The sequence below is a fragment of the Acanthaster planci genome, linkage group LG16 (assembly GCF_054643075.1).
Source record: "Acanthaster planci isolate LZ-2023a linkage group LG16, COTS_SCS, whole genome shotgun sequence".
Taxonomy (NCBI): domain Eukaryota; kingdom Metazoa; phylum Echinodermata; class Asteroidea; order Valvatida; family Acanthasteridae; genus Acanthaster; species Acanthaster planci.
Window position 1 is genome coordinate 8,209,688 of NC_141792.1, and position 21,425 is coordinate 8,231,112.

Below are 21,425 nucleotides of genomic sequence, written 5' to 3' on the forward strand. Positions count from 1 at the left end.
CTTACATCCTTTCAGTTGACACGGCTGTACGTCCAAACCTTTTTCGACATCTTGCAGAAGATGTTGCTGGGAAAGATTGCCACTTTTGAATCAAGTTAACCATGCATGAGGGAAGACCGCCAGTACTCATGATTTGAACATGGAAACAGTTTTAATTATGCTCACCCCAGTTCTGAAGTAACGATTTTAAAATCAACGTTTTAAATGCAAAACAGAACTTGGAATGGTCTCGACAAAAGCAAAATATCTCCTTAATGAGGCCTATACAACTGACACTTTAACTCGAGGATGCACGTTGCCTATTAGCACAAGAGATGTTTCTTTTTTCTCACTACTTTTATTTCTATTCTTTCTTTTATTCATATTATTCTAAACATTAAAAGATTAACATAAAATTTAAAAAAAGTGCAATCTGCAAAACCTGGACTACAGAATGAATGCAACCATAATATTATGTACGCAACATTCTTCCTTGTGTAGAAACGTTTGTCCTTGTCCTGGCTTATACAATCGTGCACCAAACTTAATGGGATAACGTTAGAATTAACGTTACATTGTGCTCGATAATGACGCAGTCTTTTCATTTTGGGACCACCGCCAGTTTTGCTAAAGGGAACGATTCATTTTAATTCATCCAACTTCTTCTATGGAAAGTTTACCAGCCGTCTACACTCCGCTTTACCAGAGGTGGAATTTTAAATGTAGAGAGATAACGACAACACAGTTGTTATGATTGCTAGTTTTTCAATTTCAGTATTTGAAGCTGGAGTGTACCCGCTGGAAAGTCGTGTGATTTGAACGTTTTTAACAGTTATACTGGTTATTAAAATTGGAACAATTTCATACTGACAACTACAAAAGGAAGGTGGCCTTTTTCATTCATCTGTAATGTATTGGCACCCCCCCCACACACACACCCAAACACGCAGCAAAATAAGAGCTTGAAACTTATACCAAAATGCAAGTTTTCTGCCTTTTTCCTTATATCTGTTCAAGAATATTCAGAAAATCTACAGAGCCCAGGGAACAGCGGTCTAATGACATTCAGAGCTAATTTCATAGATCTGCTTAAGCCCAAAATTTGCTTAAGCGGGAAAACCCTTGCGTGACAAATCAGGTTACCACCCAAAACTCCATGTGATGTATATTGTTTTGGAATGATATTCACCTGTCGTTTGGTTAACATGACAATAACATAGATTTTGAGCTGGTAACCTTTGTTTTTTAAGCAAGGCTATTTGCGCTTATAAGCAAATTTTGTGCTTAAGCAGCTCTATATTGGCTCTCATGGTGCGCCGAGTTTCGCATTGAGCACCACATCTTGCGCGTTGGCGTGGAACACGTACATTTCTGCACAGTCGTTGAAGTGAGAATGAAACCAAAATCCCCCCAGCGGTCGACGTGCCACAACTTCACTGGAGGTCACAGCATGCCAACAAAAATGTTGATTTCATTTGCGAGCCAAATTTGCGTCTGCAAAGCCGAAACCCTGGGAACATTGTTTTCCCCTTCTCTGCCGCAAGCCCGTGGAAGAGTAAAAAAAACCGAATTGCACTCCTGAAAAACAGGTGTTACTGACAGGTCAAATGAGGTCAAGTTTTACCGCTCCAGCTCAGCCTTTCTTACTTTCCCTCTCTTTGATAACTAGATATTTGCGTGTGTGACCTTGTGTCTTAGCAGGAGGCTAGGATAAACCGTCTATTTTACAATGTTGCGCGACCCCAAATCAGGCAGAGATAATACAGACACACACACACACTCTTACAAAACTCCGAGGTCTGGAATTATCTGTATAACAGACACTGCCGTGTGGCGCCCCTTATTTGGTATTGCTGTTCAACCAGTAAGGGATGGGGGACCTTTTAAGGCTGTGTACGTTCTCGTATTAATGCATGCGCATCCAAGTGTGACTTCCTCCTGACGTCGCAGTAAGAACTGCGTTCTGGACTTCCGGTTAACTTTGTAATGATAAATCGTGATTAGCCTACAGGGAAAAGAGCTGATCCAAGTCCAGTTATTTCGTCGCAGAGTGTGCAGTGTAAAACAGATCAACAAGCGTAGCACGGTGATCAGAATATTGACAAAATAAAATCAGTGCTCTGAAACATGTGATTGCCGAGCTTTTGGTAACTGGGTACGTTCGTCAGGTCAAGCAGATTCAGTTCAAGAACTATTTGTGTGCGTACGACACAATGGATTTTTGAGCCAGGTTCCACTAAAGTAAACAGAGAGACAGGTATTTTTCTTGGCAGATATTAAACCATTTCAGCAACTAATATTAGCAGAAGTAAAATCCACTCCATAATGCTTCTCTATACACGTCTGTTATACCCCGCCGTTTCCTCTGTTCTGGACCACCCATGGGGTTGTACTTTTTCTCGTCTCTTTCCATTCTCCTCTACCCACCCTCATCTTGCTCTTTCTTGTGTTTTCCCTGTGCCTTGTTTCTCCATGCAATCTTCCTTTTCTTTCTTCCACAAGTCTGTGTTTGTTTCATTTCCCTAAATTCTCATCTGTTGCGTGAGTCTGTGTTCGTGTCAGGACTTTTTGTCGTTAGCCGTTGATTCCAGATCATTTCATCTCACACAGACATCTTTCTCTCCTCTCCTCGTGCCTAGATAATCCTCCATCATGGCCAACTTTGGTAGCATTGAGAACGTTTATTGGTCTATAGTATTTTTTATCAAATGCATTTGTAGTTATAAGGGATGCATTCATCATTTTCTTACTAATTTCCAGTTTTTGTATTTTTAATGAAATGGTCATCGAGGAAAGTTATGCTGGCATAGTGAATAAATTGCTAAAATTTAATTTGATTATTGTTTATAATTCTAATAATGCATACTTTTAAGCCCTACAATTCTAATTATCTTACGTCCATGGAACGCGTGCCGGTTGACTTTTTCGGTTTGGTGAATAAATTTTTATGCTCGGGGACCTTAAAAGAGGCCTTGTTTGTTAATATTCGGATAACATCTGAAACGTTATGAAAACAAATATCCTCTTGAAAGAAAAGGTGGGAGATACCATGGTATGCTGACTCATTTCTACTATTACCGTGTATGAGGTCGAACTGTAATGAAAAGATCCCTGTGGGTGTAGAAATCGGCAAGTTCCTGGCAGTGTTTCATCGCACGTCGCCCACCAGAACGGCATCATATTTCATAAAGATGACAGGGTCTTTGACCAGCAGGGCTAGCTGTCATTGACCGAAGAACAGAGCAAGGAAAAGAATGCCAAACCATCCTTTTTCAAGATCTTTGTATTTTCCTTTGATGACCATGAGAAAAAGAGACACTCTCAAAGACTGTGCAATGCGACTGAAAGAAAACCGCAGTGAGGAATCAGGAAAGTGACACCCTAGGCATGGCGACTTTCTTACCGATGTAAACGGATCACAACATTAAGGTTTTATGATGAATCACAATACATGTAGTACCTTACTACAGCATGCAAAACAGTGCAACTCTAAGGTTTAAGCTACTAACACCGTCATTTCGACATCATGAAGTCCAGTGCAGATAGCCGACACACCACTAACCTACGCCGGCATTTTTGGGCCTTCTCTCCCCTTGATCTCTTTATTTAGCTGATTGGCAAATACACTGAACCACATAGTTGATAATATTCTCGGGTCACGTCTCAACTGGGTGTATAGCAAGGCTGCAATGGCCAGCCTTGGCCACCTGCACGGATTCTTACGTAAAAATTGTTCAGTAACCTACGCGGTATTGTGAAGCAGGTTCTTTGCTTTGCAAGTCTAGCCTCGCTATAGTTGCAACGTGGCGCGTCAGTGCGAGGACTGGTTGTGTACAAGGCTTCGAAACGATTCAAGGTCCATGCGCCCCCTACCCCGAAATAAAAATATCTCCAAGCACAGGTGGTATAAATTGTGGTAATTTGGTGCTTTCACGCGAACTGCGGATTATGTTGCCATCGGATCGTCCACAAGAAGGACCAACTAAGAGTAGACAGGGAAAGGGGTACTAAAACTGGCCCGCTGCACGGAACCCCGGGCCGCGATTCCACAGGTGTACCTCCTTCTAATCAAAGCAAACATGTTTTTCTTGTGCCTTTGCCGGTGTTGGGGGCTCATTTTTACCGGTGCGACAACCTTTCGGCGTACGCTGTGATCTCTCTTCCCCCGGTGTCTCTTGCCGGTGCACTCGCATTCCAGAAGTACATGTTACCTAAACCTGAATCGGTCTGCCATCGACAACATTCCGACAGACTGTTTCACGCTGCCGTCTGAATTGATGCCGCTGTAGGGAACTAGAATTGGCCCATCTACGACTACTTTGTGTCAAGGACGGATCTAGTTCCCTAATTTCGGGCGAATGGGGGGGGGTACACAAAAGTTCTATTCAACGGATATCGGTCCAAAATTATGGTTCTAAACGGACGCAAACGTGGGCACGTATATTGACATTACCGCCATGATCGTGTGGGCTTGTCAAGCAGCACGAACCTTCTCCCTAGGTTTTAGTTTGCAATGCTGCGCTGTTCAAAACTAGCGAGGGTCGACAGATTCCAAAGCCGTACTATTAAAGATGGTCCGAACTTTTGAAAAGTACATCTCATTCACAATGGACGAGTTGGACATTTCCAGCCCCGGTGTGAAGGGCAGCGATAACGAATGTCACTTGATGCGCGTTCCACCAATCACGTGTACCGAGGTTTTGAAGGTGGCTGGTCAATTTTGGCACCCGAGGTAGTAGAAGTTGACAACCTAGTTCCAGGGTCGATGCCGCGGGGAACTAGTTTGTTAACATCCAATATCAAGTGGCCATAGAATTTAATCGACTATACATCCGACATGAACCATCTCATATTGTGTTAGGATACTTTAGATATGTTTAGTTGCCATTAAAATTTGAAGAGCAAGATGAAGGCAGGATGTGCGTGTGTATTGCCGCTGTCTATTATGTCGTGTGCCTAAGGCTATGCTCGCGTTTACGTACACCACCCCTGCTCTATGTCCAATCCAGCATGGTAAACAACAAAAATAGCAACTGACATGTGTAGATGGATGGATCAGTGACAGCTCAGCTCTCGGTCGTGAATGTGCACAAGGTACTGCAATAAGAGTTGTTTTTTTCTCTCTCTCGATTGCGGCTGAAAGGGAAATGCTGGGGTGACTTTCCAGTTGGACTATTAAGCTATATGCATGCATTGACGGTTCAAATACATTGGTGACATTAAATTTTCTATAATCACAAACATTGTAAATTACTTTGAAAGTCTTTGCATTTATTTACGGAAGAATTCTCCACTTTGTAAACGCACCCAAACCACGAACTAAATTCCCCCTTCAATTGCTATTCGTGTACGAAGCAATTTAAATTTAGCAAGACTGTAGACATTGGCAATTGAGCGCAATTTTCCGGGACTCGTAGCTGAAGTAAAACAGCAAGACGCCCAATTTAAAACGAACCCTAAAATAGCACATACAAAATCGTGGCAGGATACCAAAACCTGTACAAGAAAATGATAGGTATTTGGCACCCCACGGTGGGTGGGAAAAGTAACGATCACGCCAAACGGAAACCAGCATGGGTCTATACGGAAATGACGACCGGCGCAGCCCCGCTGATCGAGTCAGTACCGCCCGACGCATGCAACACGATCCCCGTCCCGGAAATGTTACATGCTGTCAGGACAGGCCCCTCTTTGTTCTCATTACAGCGGCAGACATGGACTGCATCTTTGAAAATTTCTGGACTTCTTTGGGTGTCGTAACATGGAAGGGGTGAGACTTTTCAAATTTGCAGTCATGATCGGAATTTCGGCTCAGGTAAATTCGGCGCAAAAGCGCGAGCTTTACTTAACAAGCTGAGACAACATTGGTTGATATTTCATGTCATGCGGCATGTCGTACGACTGGCACCACGATGGGAATGTGGCCAAAATACTTCGGCCCGAAGAAAGGAACCAGACTTTGCTTATGGGCTGCAAAACCACCCGCCATCTTGCAGAACAGATAGCTCATTATTTTTATCCCTGTTTTTAGCGTGATAGGTCTATGGTACAGTGTATAAATTGTGGCTTAAAAATGCATGCAAATGTAAAAAATAATGTCACTAAAAAAATGTTCTGGGATTTTATTTTATTCAAAATTTAACATAACATAAAAGAAAGATTGAGCAAAAATCCAATGCTAAAAAAATTGTTAGGAATCAATGTACTTGACAACCCTCATGTCTGTTCCAGTTCTTTTGGCTTTCTTATTCTTAAAACTCGATATATTTCTTCAGTATAAATGTAGTGTGTTGTTCATCATCAATCCTTTCATATTCTGGTTACTGTCAATTACCAGCTTCTTCGGTGTCTACGATGGAGTTGGGAGGGGCCTCCAAATCTCCCCTGTCAACAGAGGGCGTCTGTACTTCGCCAGAGTGTGTTATCACAGGTGAGTAGATGTCAATGACACCGACCTTGTAAATTATTTGTACTCTGGACACTGTGTTTTTTACGATTTACTTTTTGAAAAAGTTTGATAAGTATATAATGTTCAGGAACGATACAAAATCTGCTCTTGAGAGAAATGTTCACTCGATTTTTCTTTGACACCTGTGAGTGTATTACGGTACTCAAGATAACAGAGGCAGTAACATTATTGTGGTATGAATTGATATATTTACTTATATATATATATATTTTTTTAAATCAGCTGGAAATGTTTTAGACAGCATGGATCTGACAGCAGACCCATGCCAAGATTTTTACCAGTTTGCCTGCGGAGGATGGAACCGAAAGCACTTCATACCTGACGAGGAGGCCAAATACACGGTCTTCGAAGAGGTATTCAACCGCCTGATGGAAATGAGTCGCGGTAAGAGACCCTGATAAGACTTGGGAGTCAAACTACTGAATAGATCACATGCACTTTACATCACACCTCCCGTGTTCCGCCATCTTGGAGCGATTGGCAGTCTGTGACAGCAGTTTGGGCGATCTTTTGCGAGGGGATCGAGGGCATCGGGACGATTGGTCATTTAATGAAATCACTTCGATGAAAACTGCGCGGCCCAAATCGAAACTGCTTTCACATTCGGTAGATCCGAACCTATTTCCCAATGCGAAGGTCGATCATGTTGTTGGCCATAATTATCTGTAGATGAATGTAGCCTCTACTCAAGGCGCGCCTAGCTACCTGGATAACCGACGCGCATCCTCGGCTGCTAGCACGACAAAGACCAACACGTACAGTGCAGTGTAGCGCTAACAGGCTAACGGCGTCTTCAGTAGTGCATTGCTGACGCGGGGTGTGTGTCGTGTGTCCAGGTAGCCACGCACGTCTTGAGTAAAGGCTAAGATGTCTGGCGCATGCGCTCGGCACAAATAACGTCGTGCACTTGGCGCCTCTCTTCTCTAATGCCCCCCCATTTGCTTTTTCGATTGGCGCTGTGGACCAAAAAGGATGCAAGCAATCTGTAGAAGCAATGGAGTGGATTCTGGCGACAATATCCTCTATTATCGCCATGTGTATGGGGGGTGGGATTGGGTGTCAACCCCTGCACTTATACCAAAAGAATGACATAACAAGTTTGTCACATTAAAAGTTACACTCAAAGAGTGTTATTATTTGAACATCAGTAACAATGTAACGCATGCGTCTGTTTCTTGAACAATTGGACATTAAAAAATAAATCTGACAGACCTGACCACCCAGGGCGAAAATTCCTGGAACCGCCCCTAAGTGCAAGTGCCACGTTCAAGTTAACCTACGCTAAACCACATCACCTGATTGCACTTGCCCTCTCCAGTCAAATTTGAAAACAAATAGTTTAATGATTGGAACACAGTGGAAGTTTTACGCCCCAAACGGGACGCGTCTCTGTTTTAACTGTGCATTTGAAGACCCTGCTGTTGTCATTGCTCTGAGAGTTTCCGGAAATAATATTTGTGTACAGTTTCCATTACAATCCAAATTTGTATCTGCTCGGCAGGAATGCTAGAGACGAGGTCTGCGAACGACTCGGAGGCCGTTGCCAAGGCGAAGGAATTTTACGAGTCCTGTACAAACGTAGGTATGTCAAGCTCATTCTGTCGACCCCACACAAATACAGCCCCGTCCAACTTGAAGCTCGCCCCCTTTGCAGAGCTTGGTTTAATAGCACCTATGATACTGTCAATAGTAAGAGTGGAGATTCAAGTCCAAAAATAGCAGGAAGGTGACATTAGCACAACCATGGTGCATTTTATTCACACATTCATATCGTAAACCCAGCTTTCTGGACAAAGTGTATCCACGTCGAGCTGAAGCACCCCCTCACGGTTGAAAAGAACCATGTGGGTCGGGATTACTCATTTTTGTTTGTGGCGATAGGAACCGCAACGCGTGCATTTCATACATCATTGTGAACCAGCCAAGTGTAATGGAGCCGCAGTTGTTAGGAAAATTGCGCCCTCTCTTAGTCCAGCTCGGGCCGGATTACAATTTTACGGTAGTGCTCTTTACGATCGAATGTACGATGGCAGAATCACATTTATGTACACATTATATTGATTTTATGTTTACTCCCAGACCCCACCCCAAGAGGTAACCTCGCTTTCACTTCGATATGGCCGACTTGTGTATAAGGCCAATTTCATATGAAATGCGAGGTGTTGGAGTGCAATAATCTTACCGCTTACTGCATCTCGACTCCACAGAGCTGATAGACCAAATTGGCGCCCAGCCCCTAATGGACCTCATAGAGGAAGTGGGCGGCTGGCCGGTTGTCGCCGGCGACTCGTGGGACGAGGAAGCCTGGGATCTGGAGGAGGCCCTGGCCAAGTACCGAATGGAAACCGACTACAACTTCCTCTTCCGTCATGACTTCATGCCGGACATGATCAACGCTGGAAACTACATTATCATAGTAAGGCTGTGTCCTTGAATGTTGTGGCTGCGGCTGACAATTAATCCGTGAAGTGTTTCAGTCGCCACTGGCTATAGCGGCTGCAGCCTCTTCCAACGGACGAGTGTGGTATTTCTAAGCCGCAGCCAGTTGATTTAAAATAACGAAAGACACACCAGCCTGCTTTAAGAACCATCCAAGAGAAAAAAGGGGTTTTATGCCCTAGAGGGTGCCCTTATTAATATTTAGTTTAAGTGCAGGCCAAGCTTGATTAGAGATCATTTGTCAGACAGCAGTCGATTTTGTCTGTTAACCTGTATGCATAAAATACAAACCCGGTACTGGGCAAGACCGACAACATGTAGTGCTTAACGAATTGTCTGTGCTCAAACTTGAAGATGCTGTTGATAAGGTTGCAACAAAAATTAGGTTTGTTTTTACATGTATTTTCATTTTATATGCTCTGGTTGGCACACATTCTCTCCGAAGCATTGTTCATAATTTGATATAGACTAGGCGCCGCAGATTTGGGTTCGAAGCGATTCGGCGCATAGTGCATCTTTGCCCTTCATCACCAGTCCAGAGCTGTTTTAAGAGAGAGAGAGAGTTGCGAAGTGTCTCATGTGTTGGAACCAAAATGGCGGATTATGCGTCAGCGCACGTGGACAATTAAGACACAATGATGCATGCTGTACTGCGCACAATGAGCAGCCATTTCGGTAACAAAGACGAAGTTGGCGTTGCTCTACATACAGCTCTGCACCAGTCCTCCTTCAAGCGCCCTCTTTTATTGCTGGGCTTTAAGGGTTCGTAGATGAGAAAAGCAATGAGGTGGAAGAGTGCTTTTAAAGAAACTTGTAAGAAGCCCAATCCTAAAGGAGCCTCACTACGCAGAAAGGTCATAATAGGTTACTTCAAACTTTTAAGAAGCCCCTAAAGTAGCCTCACTCAGCAGAAAGGTCATAATAAGTTACTTGAAACGAATGGCAGTTTTTGCCCCCCCCCAACAAGTGTGGCCCTATGGTTCCGGATACACCCTTGATGAAGGGTAATTTTTATACTTACATAGCAAATTGCGATCAGTATTTCTAAAAGTGTATAGGCAATGGAGGCAATGAATTTGAATTGGTTTATTGCAAGAGAACGACAGTTGATAACAAAAATTCTGACGTACATTCTGTATTGATTCTAGATTTCGACTTAATTGTTTTTGTGTAGATAGACCAGCCTGAATTATCTCTGGAAGACAGGTCATTCTATCTGCGGGAGAAAACAGACTCGGTAAGTTGAAATCGATCATTATTAAATTGATTTTTTGGGGGGAGAAAAGCCAGCTTTTTCATTACATCCTTGTTTCTGAATTTGCTATGCTGAGATTTGTGTTCTCTCTACCCATGACGCAGTCACACCCCCTTTTCGTATCGTAATCAACCAAGTCAATCCCACTGTATATGAAATCTCCATGCTGTCCAGAAACTGGCGGCCTATTTCGACTACATGGTCGACATCGCGACTGTTCTGCGGCCGGACTCAGACAGGGAGGAAGCCAGGAGGCAGATGGCGGACGCTCTGGAGTTTGAACGCGCCCTTGCAAACGTGAATATACTTTTCTTTTTTGGGTCAAATATCTGAACGCTCTCGGGGCATCCTCTGGGAGGATAAGTCATTTACTAGGCTAGATCCTAGCATTAATCCAAGAAACAATAGTGAAAAATAAAAAGCCATTGCTGCCGAGGCATTATGCTCCTGCACAGGAGGTAAGGGCGCGTACACGTCTATTAAGCCAGTATCGGCCCTGAGCAGAGGCACCCCTCATAGGTTGGAAAGAGCCATGTTGGTCAGGGGTGCTCATGTTGGCAGCGATGCGACCTCAACGCTTGCATTTCATAGTCATTCGTGAACTGGCGAAGCGTAGTTACTACTAAGGGAACCTCCTTTACTAGGGAAATTGCGCCCTCTCTTGGTCCAGCTCGGAACCTATAAGGCGCTTCAACTTGTCTGGGTGCTCGCAGGCGTCCAGTACATTGTATACAACGGCATGCTCGCTGTGGGTGTGATGACACCGTGGAATTGGCGCCCATCTCGAGAAGTCAGTACCAAGCTTTTTTTTCCCGGGGTGGAGGCAGCGAAGTCCTGAGCCGAGGGAAAGCTCTTACCTTCCCAGTTTCGCAATTGTCGGGAGATCTGCACAGTGACAGGTCCCATTTCCTAAGATCATGCCTGTCGAAGCAATCGACAGTTACCTCGCTCAGACTCTGTTCACTGGTGGTATCTGTAAAGAGCTATTTATTTTTTTGCTACATCAAATATATATTTTCTAGTAACCTTGAGCTAGAAAAGTACGGGGAGCCATCTCAGAAGAACCCAAAGGATTTCAAAACAATTAAAACTACCGCACACGATGAACTAGACTTGAATATTACTAACGGAGACTATTTGTCCTAAATGTTGGCGGAATAAAAGTAATATTTTGAGAGCAAGAGCTGTTTTGAACCTTGGGTTAAAATAATCTGCAAACTACATGTGAACATCCACTTCACCCTAATTAAAAACCGGTTCTTACTTCCGGTGAATGTGACAGTGAAGCGAATTTGATGTCACCGAAGATTCGCAGCAAAGTTTCCCTCGAGCTGAAATATGTTCAATTTGTACGAATTCACAGCGCGAACACTTGATCTGGTGTCACAAATTTGCGTTTCTGTTCGCTTTCCGCGCCATGTATGAGCCGACCTATAGCCAGCAAGGTTTGTCGTTGGCTTTAAACGGCACAAATAATACGGGCGATTCACAATAGTGCGCCTCCACGAGTTTGCAACGTGTTGGCCAATTACAATGTGCGAAATCTGTCTCTGCGCGTTTGGAAAGGGTCGACAAATCTCACGTGTTGTGATTTACCAACGCGTTGCAAACTCTTGGAGGCGCACTGTTGTGAATCGCTCGTATTGCCACAAAACCAAGAGGCACCAGTAATCAGAGCATAAAGCTGCGCACTTTGCTTCTGAGCAAGAAGTTTCTAATGGATTGTTCTTTTCAAAGCTTCCTGTTTATTTGACTTTTTAGCAGTAGATTACTCTTCCAGAGTCGGTTTTTATTGTATTTTCTACCTGGTGTTTAATTCCAGTTTTCCGTTTCATCCGCCGAGATGAGGGACATGTCCAAATATAAAAACAGGTACACCACGAGGAGACTGCAGCAGGAGATGCCACAGGTTCGTGCGGTCCTAGCAGTAATATTCACAGAAGAGATTTCATGATTGCATTTGTGATCTTCTTCGAGATCAAAGTTTCACGGCACGTGTCGGATAGCAGGAGCAAGGCATTGTCTGAGGTCTACCGCAGAGGTATTCTCGACTACCGTACCTCTAGCATGCTAAACACGGTGCAAAGAGGACGCACAACGCCAACAGTAGTCATAAACCTGTATTATAAAACTGAACATACTACTTTTTTGTTTAGATCTTTGATTTTGGAGATTCTGTAGCTCAATCTAAGCCAATTTTTTTTATACAGGGACTCAATAGTAATATGATCTGACCTCTCGTTACGGTGGGGGTATACTCTGAGGCGAAAGAAGACGCCGAAAGAGTGGGAAGAACGCCGATTTGATAAAACCCTCACGCTTCATTACCAGATTTGGACAGACATTGCCACCGCAATCTCAAAAGACAAACACATGAATGTGCTCTTACGTACCGATCAAACTAGCCAGTATTCAAGGGGAAAAATCGTTGCTAACAAATGGTAAAGCCCTACGTGCTACTTGACCCAGGTTCTTACTTTTCCCCCCTGAAAGTGTAACTTATTAAAATGAATATATCGAAGTTTTTGTCACCAGCTTTTGAAAAATGCGTTTTCTCTCCGTGTGCAGATAGACTGGCTGAGGTACTTTCGTTTGATACACACGGACGAATTTTCTCCGGACGAGGAAATAATAAACGCTGCCCATTCCTATTTTCAAAAGACGGCCGCTCACATCAACGCGACTTCAAAGAGGTAAGGTTATCGACTTTAACTTTTACAAAGAAATTAACCCTAAAGGCAGTATAGTTATTAGGGTGATTAGCCTCTTAGTATGCACCATCAGTGAATTGAAAAATGGGACTACCGAATATTCCTTAAGTGTCTCATTTTAATGGAAGTAAATAACAGCCTTGGTCAATCTGTAAAATAATTTTCCACCTACAATGCAAACATTTTTCGGAAAAACAACGATGATCGGCTGATCATTGCTGGAAAGTGCTGTTTGTTTTAAACAACCACCTTCGTTAAAGGGCGCCAATTTCGTGAGTGAGTGCAACTAGCTGATGTTTAGGACTCTAAATTATCCGGTTAATGTTGCGAAAATATGAAATTAAAGTATGCTCTAAACTCATTATAAACTGATGGAAGAAGGAAATAACTGTAAAATACAAGCCGAACAGAGTTTGGATTGATTTGGAATAAATGTTTTTCATAAATTTATTTCATTACCAGCAAAATGTCTCCAAGTCACAATCACCCCTGAAGCATAATGGTTTGGTTCAACTTACCAGGCGGGTCGCGTGGGCATGCCGAAATGGCTGCCCTTTCCGAGCTGCACAGCGAAAGGCTGATTTTCCTGAACAGAACCAACATTTTATTGACGTTTTTCTACCCACAGTACCCTCCATGCGCATAAGTATTGGTTAGACCCTACTTCTGTTAACTGAGATTGTGTTCTAGACTTGCATTGACGACGTTGTAATTGATGTGCACGCCTGAAGTCACCATAATTATGGTGGTCACGGAACTTTAACTTTCGCTGCTTTCCGACGTTTTCTTTCCACAAATATACTACATTTGATTGTTGTAAGAGACACATTATCCTAAGGAAAATGTACAGACTACTCTATCTCTACTGCTATTTTGGGGGGGGCATCTGTTCATATATTTTTTTCTGCAGATTTACAACGCATGTTTGTCGTTCGTGCAACCGAACATCTTTTCCTGCTGCATGGTTTAGACCTAGGGCAAGACATGACACTTATCTCGCTTTAATCGTTGAAAGTGATATTTTTTCTTTTTTTTCTCAGTGCACTGAACTTAAAACATAAAAAAGTTCAATGGTATGATAGCTGTAGCAAATTACCAAGCCCAGAATCGGCCACTTTACGTGCGCTAAAAGACATCTGCTAGGTCCCTTATTTTTGTTGGGTAGACTTAGTTTTACTTTATAAAAAAAGAGCCAACAAAACGCCTCAGCCAAGCCAAACACCAACTTCAAGTCGAAAATGAAACCTCAATGAAAATCCAGAACCCAAAAAACGAACACAAGACGAAGCAGGATCTGCTTGGGCGTCAAACGTTTCTCTTCTACTGCAGGACGATGGCCAATTTCCTCATGTGGCGTATTGTGTTCGAAATGGTCGAGTACCTGGACAGTGAGCTCCGCAATATTCGTCAGCAGTTCATGAGCGCCACCATGGGGCAGAAGAGAGAGCAGAGTCGCTGGAAGACCTGCTTCGAGAAAACCAACAACAACTTCGGCGTGGCCCTGGGGTCGCTCTTCATCCAGAAGCACTTTGACGGCAACAGCAAGGCTACAGTGAGTTCCAGTGCCGTTCTTAATCCCACAAGACACAATTTAACTTCAGCAGAGTTCGGCGCAACTGTTTATTGATATGCCAAAGTATATATGTATTTATTTCTACGAGGTTTAGTCTCATTTCTAGGTTGCATTTCATTCCCTTTCAAAAGGCCCAGGAAATGCTGGAAGATATTCGCGAGACCCTCAAAGAGACTCTCAACGAGGTACCGTGGATGGACGATCAAACCAGGGCTAATGCTATAAGAAAGGTGCTTCTTGCAATTGTTCTCTTGTGGTTAATGAAAGTCCCTCCCACTGAATTTTATATGCGTAGGCCCTAGTTGTTGATCAGTTTGTGTGTGTATAAGGTGATATGTCCCCTACGTTTGTAATGTTCTAACTGTTACTTTGACCCAGAAGTCCTCAATGGTGGAGTGCTTATATGGCTTGATTGCTGGTAGGCCTACAGTTGAAAGTTCTAATACAAACTATCGCAACCACTGAACAAAGTCAGTCCAAAAGATTTTAGACCAAGTCCGTCGATCAAAACTTAAGTTCCACGTCAATCATGGGGCAAATTACAAGTTTGGTCACGAAAAACGCTTCAAAGACATTGGTCTCACAGTTCATTGAAATATTTCCTGACTTGACTAGGGAGAGGATGACACGCAATGGTCTTTCAAGAGGGCCACAACCTCTATACTAAAGCCCCCTTACTCAAAGTAGGTTGAACAGAAAAGTTACTAATCGTGGTGGATACTATAACTTTGTCATTGGTGTTATGAAGAGTTCGAAACATCGCATACATTGCTGTTCTTGTCAATAACCATCGCAAACCTTGGATTAAGAGTGTGATTTGTTTTTCATTTGTTGTTGCACAGGCATCTAAAACGAAAGAGATGATAGGCTACGATGACATCCTGACAGACGAGCAAGCAGTTAACGATGTCTACAGATCGGTATGCGTGTTTATCCCCTCAATTATTGTCAATATAGGTAACTCTGTAGAGCTCCACAGCCTTATGGGAAACGTCCGCACTGTTGGTCTAAGTGATTATATGTATCGATACCGGAATTTGGTTTTCTTTGCAGATAGATATGTCGCCCAACCGTTTCTTCGAGAACATTCGGGCCATATGGCAGACAGACGCGAGGGAAAGCATAGCCCATCACGGCAAGCAAGTTGAAGTTCTTCTGTAAGTACATGTAGGCATACATGCATACAACGATACTGACTTGTAGGTGCGATGGCAGCGACCGCTGATGAGGAGTTGATAACGAAGTTTATTTATAATTAATGTGATGACAATGAAACTGACGATGATGATAAATTGGTGGTGAGAATGGCATCAAAGAGATGGCGACAGTGTTTAAGACTTAATGTATGGTTTGGCTTCAAAAACAAAATCTGAAGTCATAGCATTAAGCTGAACTGATCTTGGCATTTTCCTTTGGTCTGCAGGTGGAAGCAAAAATTGATCAAAATTAATGCGTACTATCGCAACGCAGACAACAGTTTAAGTAAGTATAAGAATACACCATCAAGAGGCCGGACAAAGGTGCCAGAAAGGAGTAATCGGACAGTCATTAAATTGATTTTTTTCCAGTTGCTTTTTTGTCGGCCTGTAAGTCATGGGTCATTATATACATGCAGTCCAGCTTTCGTTGCTTGTGCGTTCATCAAATCGAACGGCCCTTGACAGATTGTATTGACTGCGGTCATAGCTTAACAATGTGTTTCTTGTTCTTTTACTCTTTCTCTAGTTTTCCCAGCAGGCATATTCCAACCACCGTTCTACTCCAGTCAGTTTCCCAAGTAAGTTTTGTGTCCAAATTGAAACATCTATTCGTTTAAGTCGTGACTATTCCGCAAATGATTGTGATGCTATTTCGGCTGAAACTGGGAAAGGGGTTTCACAATTTTTTCTTCGTGAATATTGTAAAAAAGGATGGGAAGTCTTATTCCTGAATATAGGTGAACTTTGATTTTTTGGTTCAATTCTTGATTATATCATCACGTCTAAGCAAACAGCACCGCCTTATTGCTGGTTATAGTTTGTATCAGGCAATCTGCGTAACAGCAGTATTAATTATGCTTATAGGTTGGAGGTAGGCTTATAGGAAACATGAAATTGTCACTGCAGCTGAATATTACAGTTCCTGAACTCCCCCCCCCCGTTGTGATCTCATTTTCCAGGTCCATGAACTATGGAGGCATTGGCATGGTTATAGGCCACGAACTGATGCATGGATTTGACGACAAAGGTCAGATGTCAATATTCGTATATTTTGGCAACCTTTAATTTTTAGTGTCGCATTTAGTGCAGTTTGTGTGCCACAAATGCAAGAGTGCATTGGAAAATAAAATTGACTGGATCGAAATTTCTCCCCAAAAGCCTTTCGCTGAATTTACTTACATCTTGTTATTATTCGAGAAATTCAGTGAACTGTCAAGTTGATTTTGACTCCCCTATCTGCCATCAGCGAGTTTGGGGAAGGGGATTTACCACTGAACGAACGTTGCATTGTTCACTGTGTATTGGGAAAATCGTTTCCCCCAATCTCTATATAGGCCTACTAGTTCTCTTTTGGTGTTTTGTTTTTTGTTCTTTTATTCATTTTTTTGCTGTTGATGCCTTTTTACCCGCTTTGCAGGGCGCCGTTTTGATGAAGACGGTATCATGAATCAGTGGTTTTCGAATTCTTCGGCCCAGGCTTACGAGGAAAGGAAACAGTGCTTCATAGCTCAGTACTCAAGTTATTACGTCCCCGAAGTCGAACTTTACGTAAGTATAAACAAGCATCAAAGTTGAAACCAGTGCCTGGCTTATATATCGTTTATCAATTAATAATGCTTTATACTATTTGTGGTTAATGTTTTCTTAATCATCCGTTAAATGCAGTTCACTTCATGTCCCGTTTTATTTTTCATATTATGAGGGAATCCTTTCTGTGCTCTTGAAGATTACGTAAATTGCATGCGTAGCGTCTGAAAACGTACTTACATCAAAATTGCTTTAAACACCATCGGGTTCGGTGTTCTTGTCTCTCTTTGAGCATTGCTTTGTCTAAAACTTCGAAGCTTCTCTGTAAAATCAATAATTGTGTTCACATTATATTCCTCGAATTTGGGTAACGGCAACACAGCATTTTCCTTTGAAAGCCTATAAGAGTGTGCTTATTAGTAATTTTGTTCTCTGTTCTCAGCTTAATGGAAAGCAAGCACAAGGGGAGGTACTGGCTGACAATGGAGGCATCAAAGAAGCCTATCTCGTGAGTGTGCCGATCAGATGATAATTGTCGTAGCGCGACAGATTTGAAATGAAAACAAATCTCTTAGTAACTGTGTTCTGAAAACAGATCTGACGTTAATGTTATGCGACATGGGAAGGACACATGGAAGTACATTGCATGACGAGATTTGGTCAGGGTCGAGATCTGCAGTTAAATACGAGATAGGAAAAGGACAATAGCAATAGAAATGAAAGAGCATTTTGAGCCACAAAACCCCTCAGGCAGTTTTGTTTTATGCTCCAAGAACTAGTGTACGCTGCAAATCAATTATCTCACAATCTTCTGGTGCTGTTTTTGTTTTATTAGGGTTACAAGCGGTGGGTTAAGCGAGTGGGGGATCCAGGGGACACGCTGCCCGGAATCAACCTGAATCATGACCAGCTTTTCTTCTTGAACTTTGCACAGGTAGGCCTGGTGACAAGCTGCAGGTTAGTCACATCAAGATGAGTGTTGGTGAAGTGTCACCCACGAGAAAGTCCAATACTAAAAGAGCAAGGTGCCCTCTGAACCCATTGAATTATTACAGAGAAAATGACATCATATCGGTACTTACTGTGACCATTCTATTTACCTCCAAATAGATGTGGTGCAGCCTCCATCGAAAAGAGAGCCTGGAAGTTATAGTAAAAGCCAAAGTGCACGTCCCTGAAAGATTTAGGTAAGCTTTCTTTCATTTTATGCCAGATTTCCCCCTACAATTTAAGTGTATTCGAATGACGTAAGCGCTTCGTCTCTTTTTTTTTCCTTTCAGGGTCCTTGGCACTCTATCCAACTCAGAACACTTCGCGGAAGCTTATCAATGCAAGAAAGGCAGCGCCATGGTACGGGATGAGCCTTGTAAACTGTGGTGAGCATTCCCACTGGAAAACCAACGGCTCCAAAGTCCCTCTCTCGCCATCTATCAAAACCCGGCGATGCATAGTGACACAACCGCAACCCGCTAAAAAGGCTGCGGTTGCATGTTTTGCCACTTGTATGCTGTTGACATGTTCAGAGAAAAAAGAATGACATTTGAAATTATGACCTATCCCCCTGGGTCACTATTATGCCCATTTTCTGGGTGGCTAATCTCGCGTGTATCACATATTATTCGTTTGGTATGTACAAACTTTTCAGGAGGGATATATTTGGAGATATCAATTATGACACACGATGGCGCAGTTTTGCTGTTGCCCAATTTGTCTTGACCGAAACTCAAAAGACCTCTAATTTCAAAGTCTCACGCCGAATAGTGCCCCCACAGATTCCTGGTGCCCCCCATTGTGCCCCCACTAAAAAAAAAAGATGAATGGATATTGAACAAAGCTAACAAAAAGTTTGCCCCCAATATACCATGCCACTGGAATCTAGTGCCCCCGTAAGATGCTGGTGCTCCCCTTGTGTCCCCACTAGTAAAATCCTAGCTACGCCACTGGCACTAACTAATAATAAGAATTATCTCCAGTTAATTATGGTAAATATTTTTTTCTAGATATATAGATCTTTTGATTCGCAAAGATGGCCTCCTTAACTACCTTTCGCAATAGGAAAAAAAGGAAACGTAGCAAAAGAAGGGTCAATATTATAGCATATTTTATTGTTGGTGTACATGTGTGTTGAATATTTAACGAAGTATCAATTGCTTTTTGCAGAGATGTGTAAGTGTTTTGTAGATTGTGCTAGATATTTCTTACTATTTGATGTTTACAACTGTTTGCATTACAGTATTAGAGACTTAATTAGAAAAAATAGTTTTGAATTGCAGAGTGGGGTTGCAACTGTCGTTTTGTAAAGACAGCCACGGCACCACCACTGACCCCCCCTAAAAAGAAAAAAAAAACCGATTCTTTTCTTTTTCGTTGTCGTTGGAAGACATGATAACCTCATTACCTTTCTGGTGAACCGCCTGCTCAAAGTGGTCCTTTGCCAGGGGCTTGATTTCATGATCCTTAAGAAAAACATGTTATTAAAAGACGTTATTAATGCAATAACCAGCAGTGAATTTAAGGTGGAATATGCTCGGCAAAGTTGTTGTACTGACTGCTTTTTCTTTTAACGTTCTAGAAGAAAATACTCAATTTGACTCATCGCCTCCGAACAACAAGATCTGAGAAATACGGAACTAATTTATTGTGGAAACGATCAAAATGTTGTTGTGAACCGTCGGTGGTCTCAAGATTTACTATCCTACCCTTAGCAATCGCTCATGTTTACAATGGGCTCGTTGCCCCTTTGGCTTGCCTTAGACAATCGCCTGTCCCTGCACACGCGTCTCATAAGGTCCTCATGATTTTTTAGCAAGCTGCGCACCGCCCTCAAGAGTTCTTGGAAGGGGCTAGGCTACAACTTTTCAAAAGACTACTTTATATTGGAACAATTTATGATTAATCTTAAATGAAAAGATGTGAACATACACATTGAGCCGAAAAGTGTTTTAATTTTTGAACAATATTTTGATGTAATTAGAATAGGTGTGGCGAGTGTCAAACAGCAAATGATCGAATTCTCAGAACTGGTATACCTTGAAGTTTAATCTCCACTCTATATTTAGCATGGTGTAAACAAGAGTCTTATCGCGAAATGTATTGCCACTTATATTTTACGTTAATCAGCCGAGTGATCAAATTCATTTGGAGTGTACATTAGCCTCGACGCGCGCTGTATTTGGAATTTGCTAATTCGATGAATGTTTGGTGTTTGTTAATCAACTCTTGTGTTCTGTAATTACTGACCCCTGTTGAGTTTCCACAAAGGAATTTTTTTTTGAAAATAGAAACAACGTGTCTTCAGCTTGACAGCCATAGTTAGTTTTATACTTTTCTCTTTTATGTCCAAGTTAATTGAAATTATTGGACACAACTTTGACATTGAAACATTTTTGTAGCTATAATATACAGCGTGATTATGCATGGAAAATATACAAAGTAGAAACCTTGTGGCACAGATTTGTGAATGAAAATAAACAGTCCTGTTTACTTGGAACAAATTTTGCCGTTAACCCCAAATTGAATCTTTCTTAAGGTAAGTCCATCTGGGTACCGGGTCTACGACAGGCGTTGAAAATGTATACATGTTCCGCATAACACCGATGCTAAAACGGATCAACTCATTGTAACCAATATGCCTTTTGCGAGTTAAATTGAATAAACTCTGGAACACTGAGTTCTTTAAATTTATGTGATCATAATAATTTGAAAATTACATTTTATTAAAGACACCGTTGCTTTACCTTTTGATTCAGGGCAAGCTTTAGTTTTATACATAAGAGACGCCTCGCACCAATACACTGTTTTCAATGAATAAGAAGAGCACGGGGGAGCCAGTCCATACCAGAGATGGTGGTCGCTATGCAACAGCTTGCCCCGATTCACGAGGTATAGCAAACACTGTCTTTGGTCTAGGGGATTCAAGTTGTAATGTTTATGTGCAATCAGATAACCCAGATTTTATTCAAATTTTACCCACAAAAGGCTTATTGGCGAAAGGTTGGCCGTACCTTCACAGCAGCGTTAGCAATTTTCTTGAAAAGATATTTCCGCAAAGTTTGTTATTGGAGAGCTGGCGGTATACGGACCATGTTATGTCAGAGTAAGTATAGATTTCCCAAGCTGCTTCGATAAAAGTCAAGGTTATGGAATTTGTGCAGATGCACTTGATTAAAAAGAGAGATATAAAAGACAGCATATTACCCTCTTGCAATCTTTACATCGAGCTGGGAGGCCTGGTCGTTTCCTGCTGCTCAACCTGAGACGCAGGTGGCAGCGT

The 21,425-nt window shown here is 42.3% G+C and overlaps 1 protein-coding gene across 1 annotated transcript in view; it reads left to right on the forward strand.

Annotated features, from left to right (window-relative positions):
* The window catches only part of LOC110986572 (membrane metallo-endopeptidase-like 1), a 34,603-nt gene extending 13,957 nt beyond the window's left edge, over nucleotides 1–20,646 (forward strand). Inside the window, exons 2-21 of the mRNA XM_022248536.2 lie at nucleotides 6,317–6,409; nucleotides 6,671–6,832; nucleotides 7,950–8,030; nucleotides 8,656–8,864; nucleotides 10,062–10,124; nucleotides 10,317–10,439; nucleotides 11,965–12,051; nucleotides 12,711–12,835; nucleotides 14,183–14,405; nucleotides 14,558–14,656; nucleotides 15,269–15,346; nucleotides 15,480–15,583; nucleotides 15,850–15,908; nucleotides 16,152–16,203; nucleotides 16,585–16,652; nucleotides 17,043–17,173; nucleotides 17,595–17,660; nucleotides 17,988–18,086; nucleotides 18,263–18,339; nucleotides 18,433–20,646. Coding sequence (XP_022104228.1) covers nucleotides 6,317–6,409; nucleotides 6,671–6,832; nucleotides 7,950–8,030; nucleotides 8,656–8,864; nucleotides 10,062–10,124; nucleotides 10,317–10,439; nucleotides 11,965–12,051; nucleotides 12,711–12,835; nucleotides 14,183–14,405; nucleotides 14,558–14,656; nucleotides 15,269–15,346; nucleotides 15,480–15,583; nucleotides 15,850–15,908; nucleotides 16,152–16,203; nucleotides 16,585–16,652; nucleotides 17,043–17,173; nucleotides 17,595–17,660; nucleotides 17,988–18,086; nucleotides 18,263–18,339; nucleotides 18,433–18,532 — 2,099 coding nt within the window. The 3' untranslated portion in view covers nucleotides 18,533–20,646. The remainder of the gene's footprint in view (nucleotides 1–6,316; nucleotides 6,410–6,670; nucleotides 6,833–7,949; nucleotides 8,031–8,655; nucleotides 8,865–10,061; nucleotides 10,125–10,316; nucleotides 10,440–11,964; nucleotides 12,052–12,710; nucleotides 12,836–14,182; nucleotides 14,406–14,557; nucleotides 14,657–15,268; nucleotides 15,347–15,479; nucleotides 15,584–15,849; nucleotides 15,909–16,151; nucleotides 16,204–16,584; nucleotides 16,653–17,042; nucleotides 17,174–17,594; nucleotides 17,661–17,987; nucleotides 18,087–18,262; nucleotides 18,340–18,432) is intronic.
* The last annotated feature ends 779 nt before the right edge of the window (nucleotides 20,647–21,425 follow it).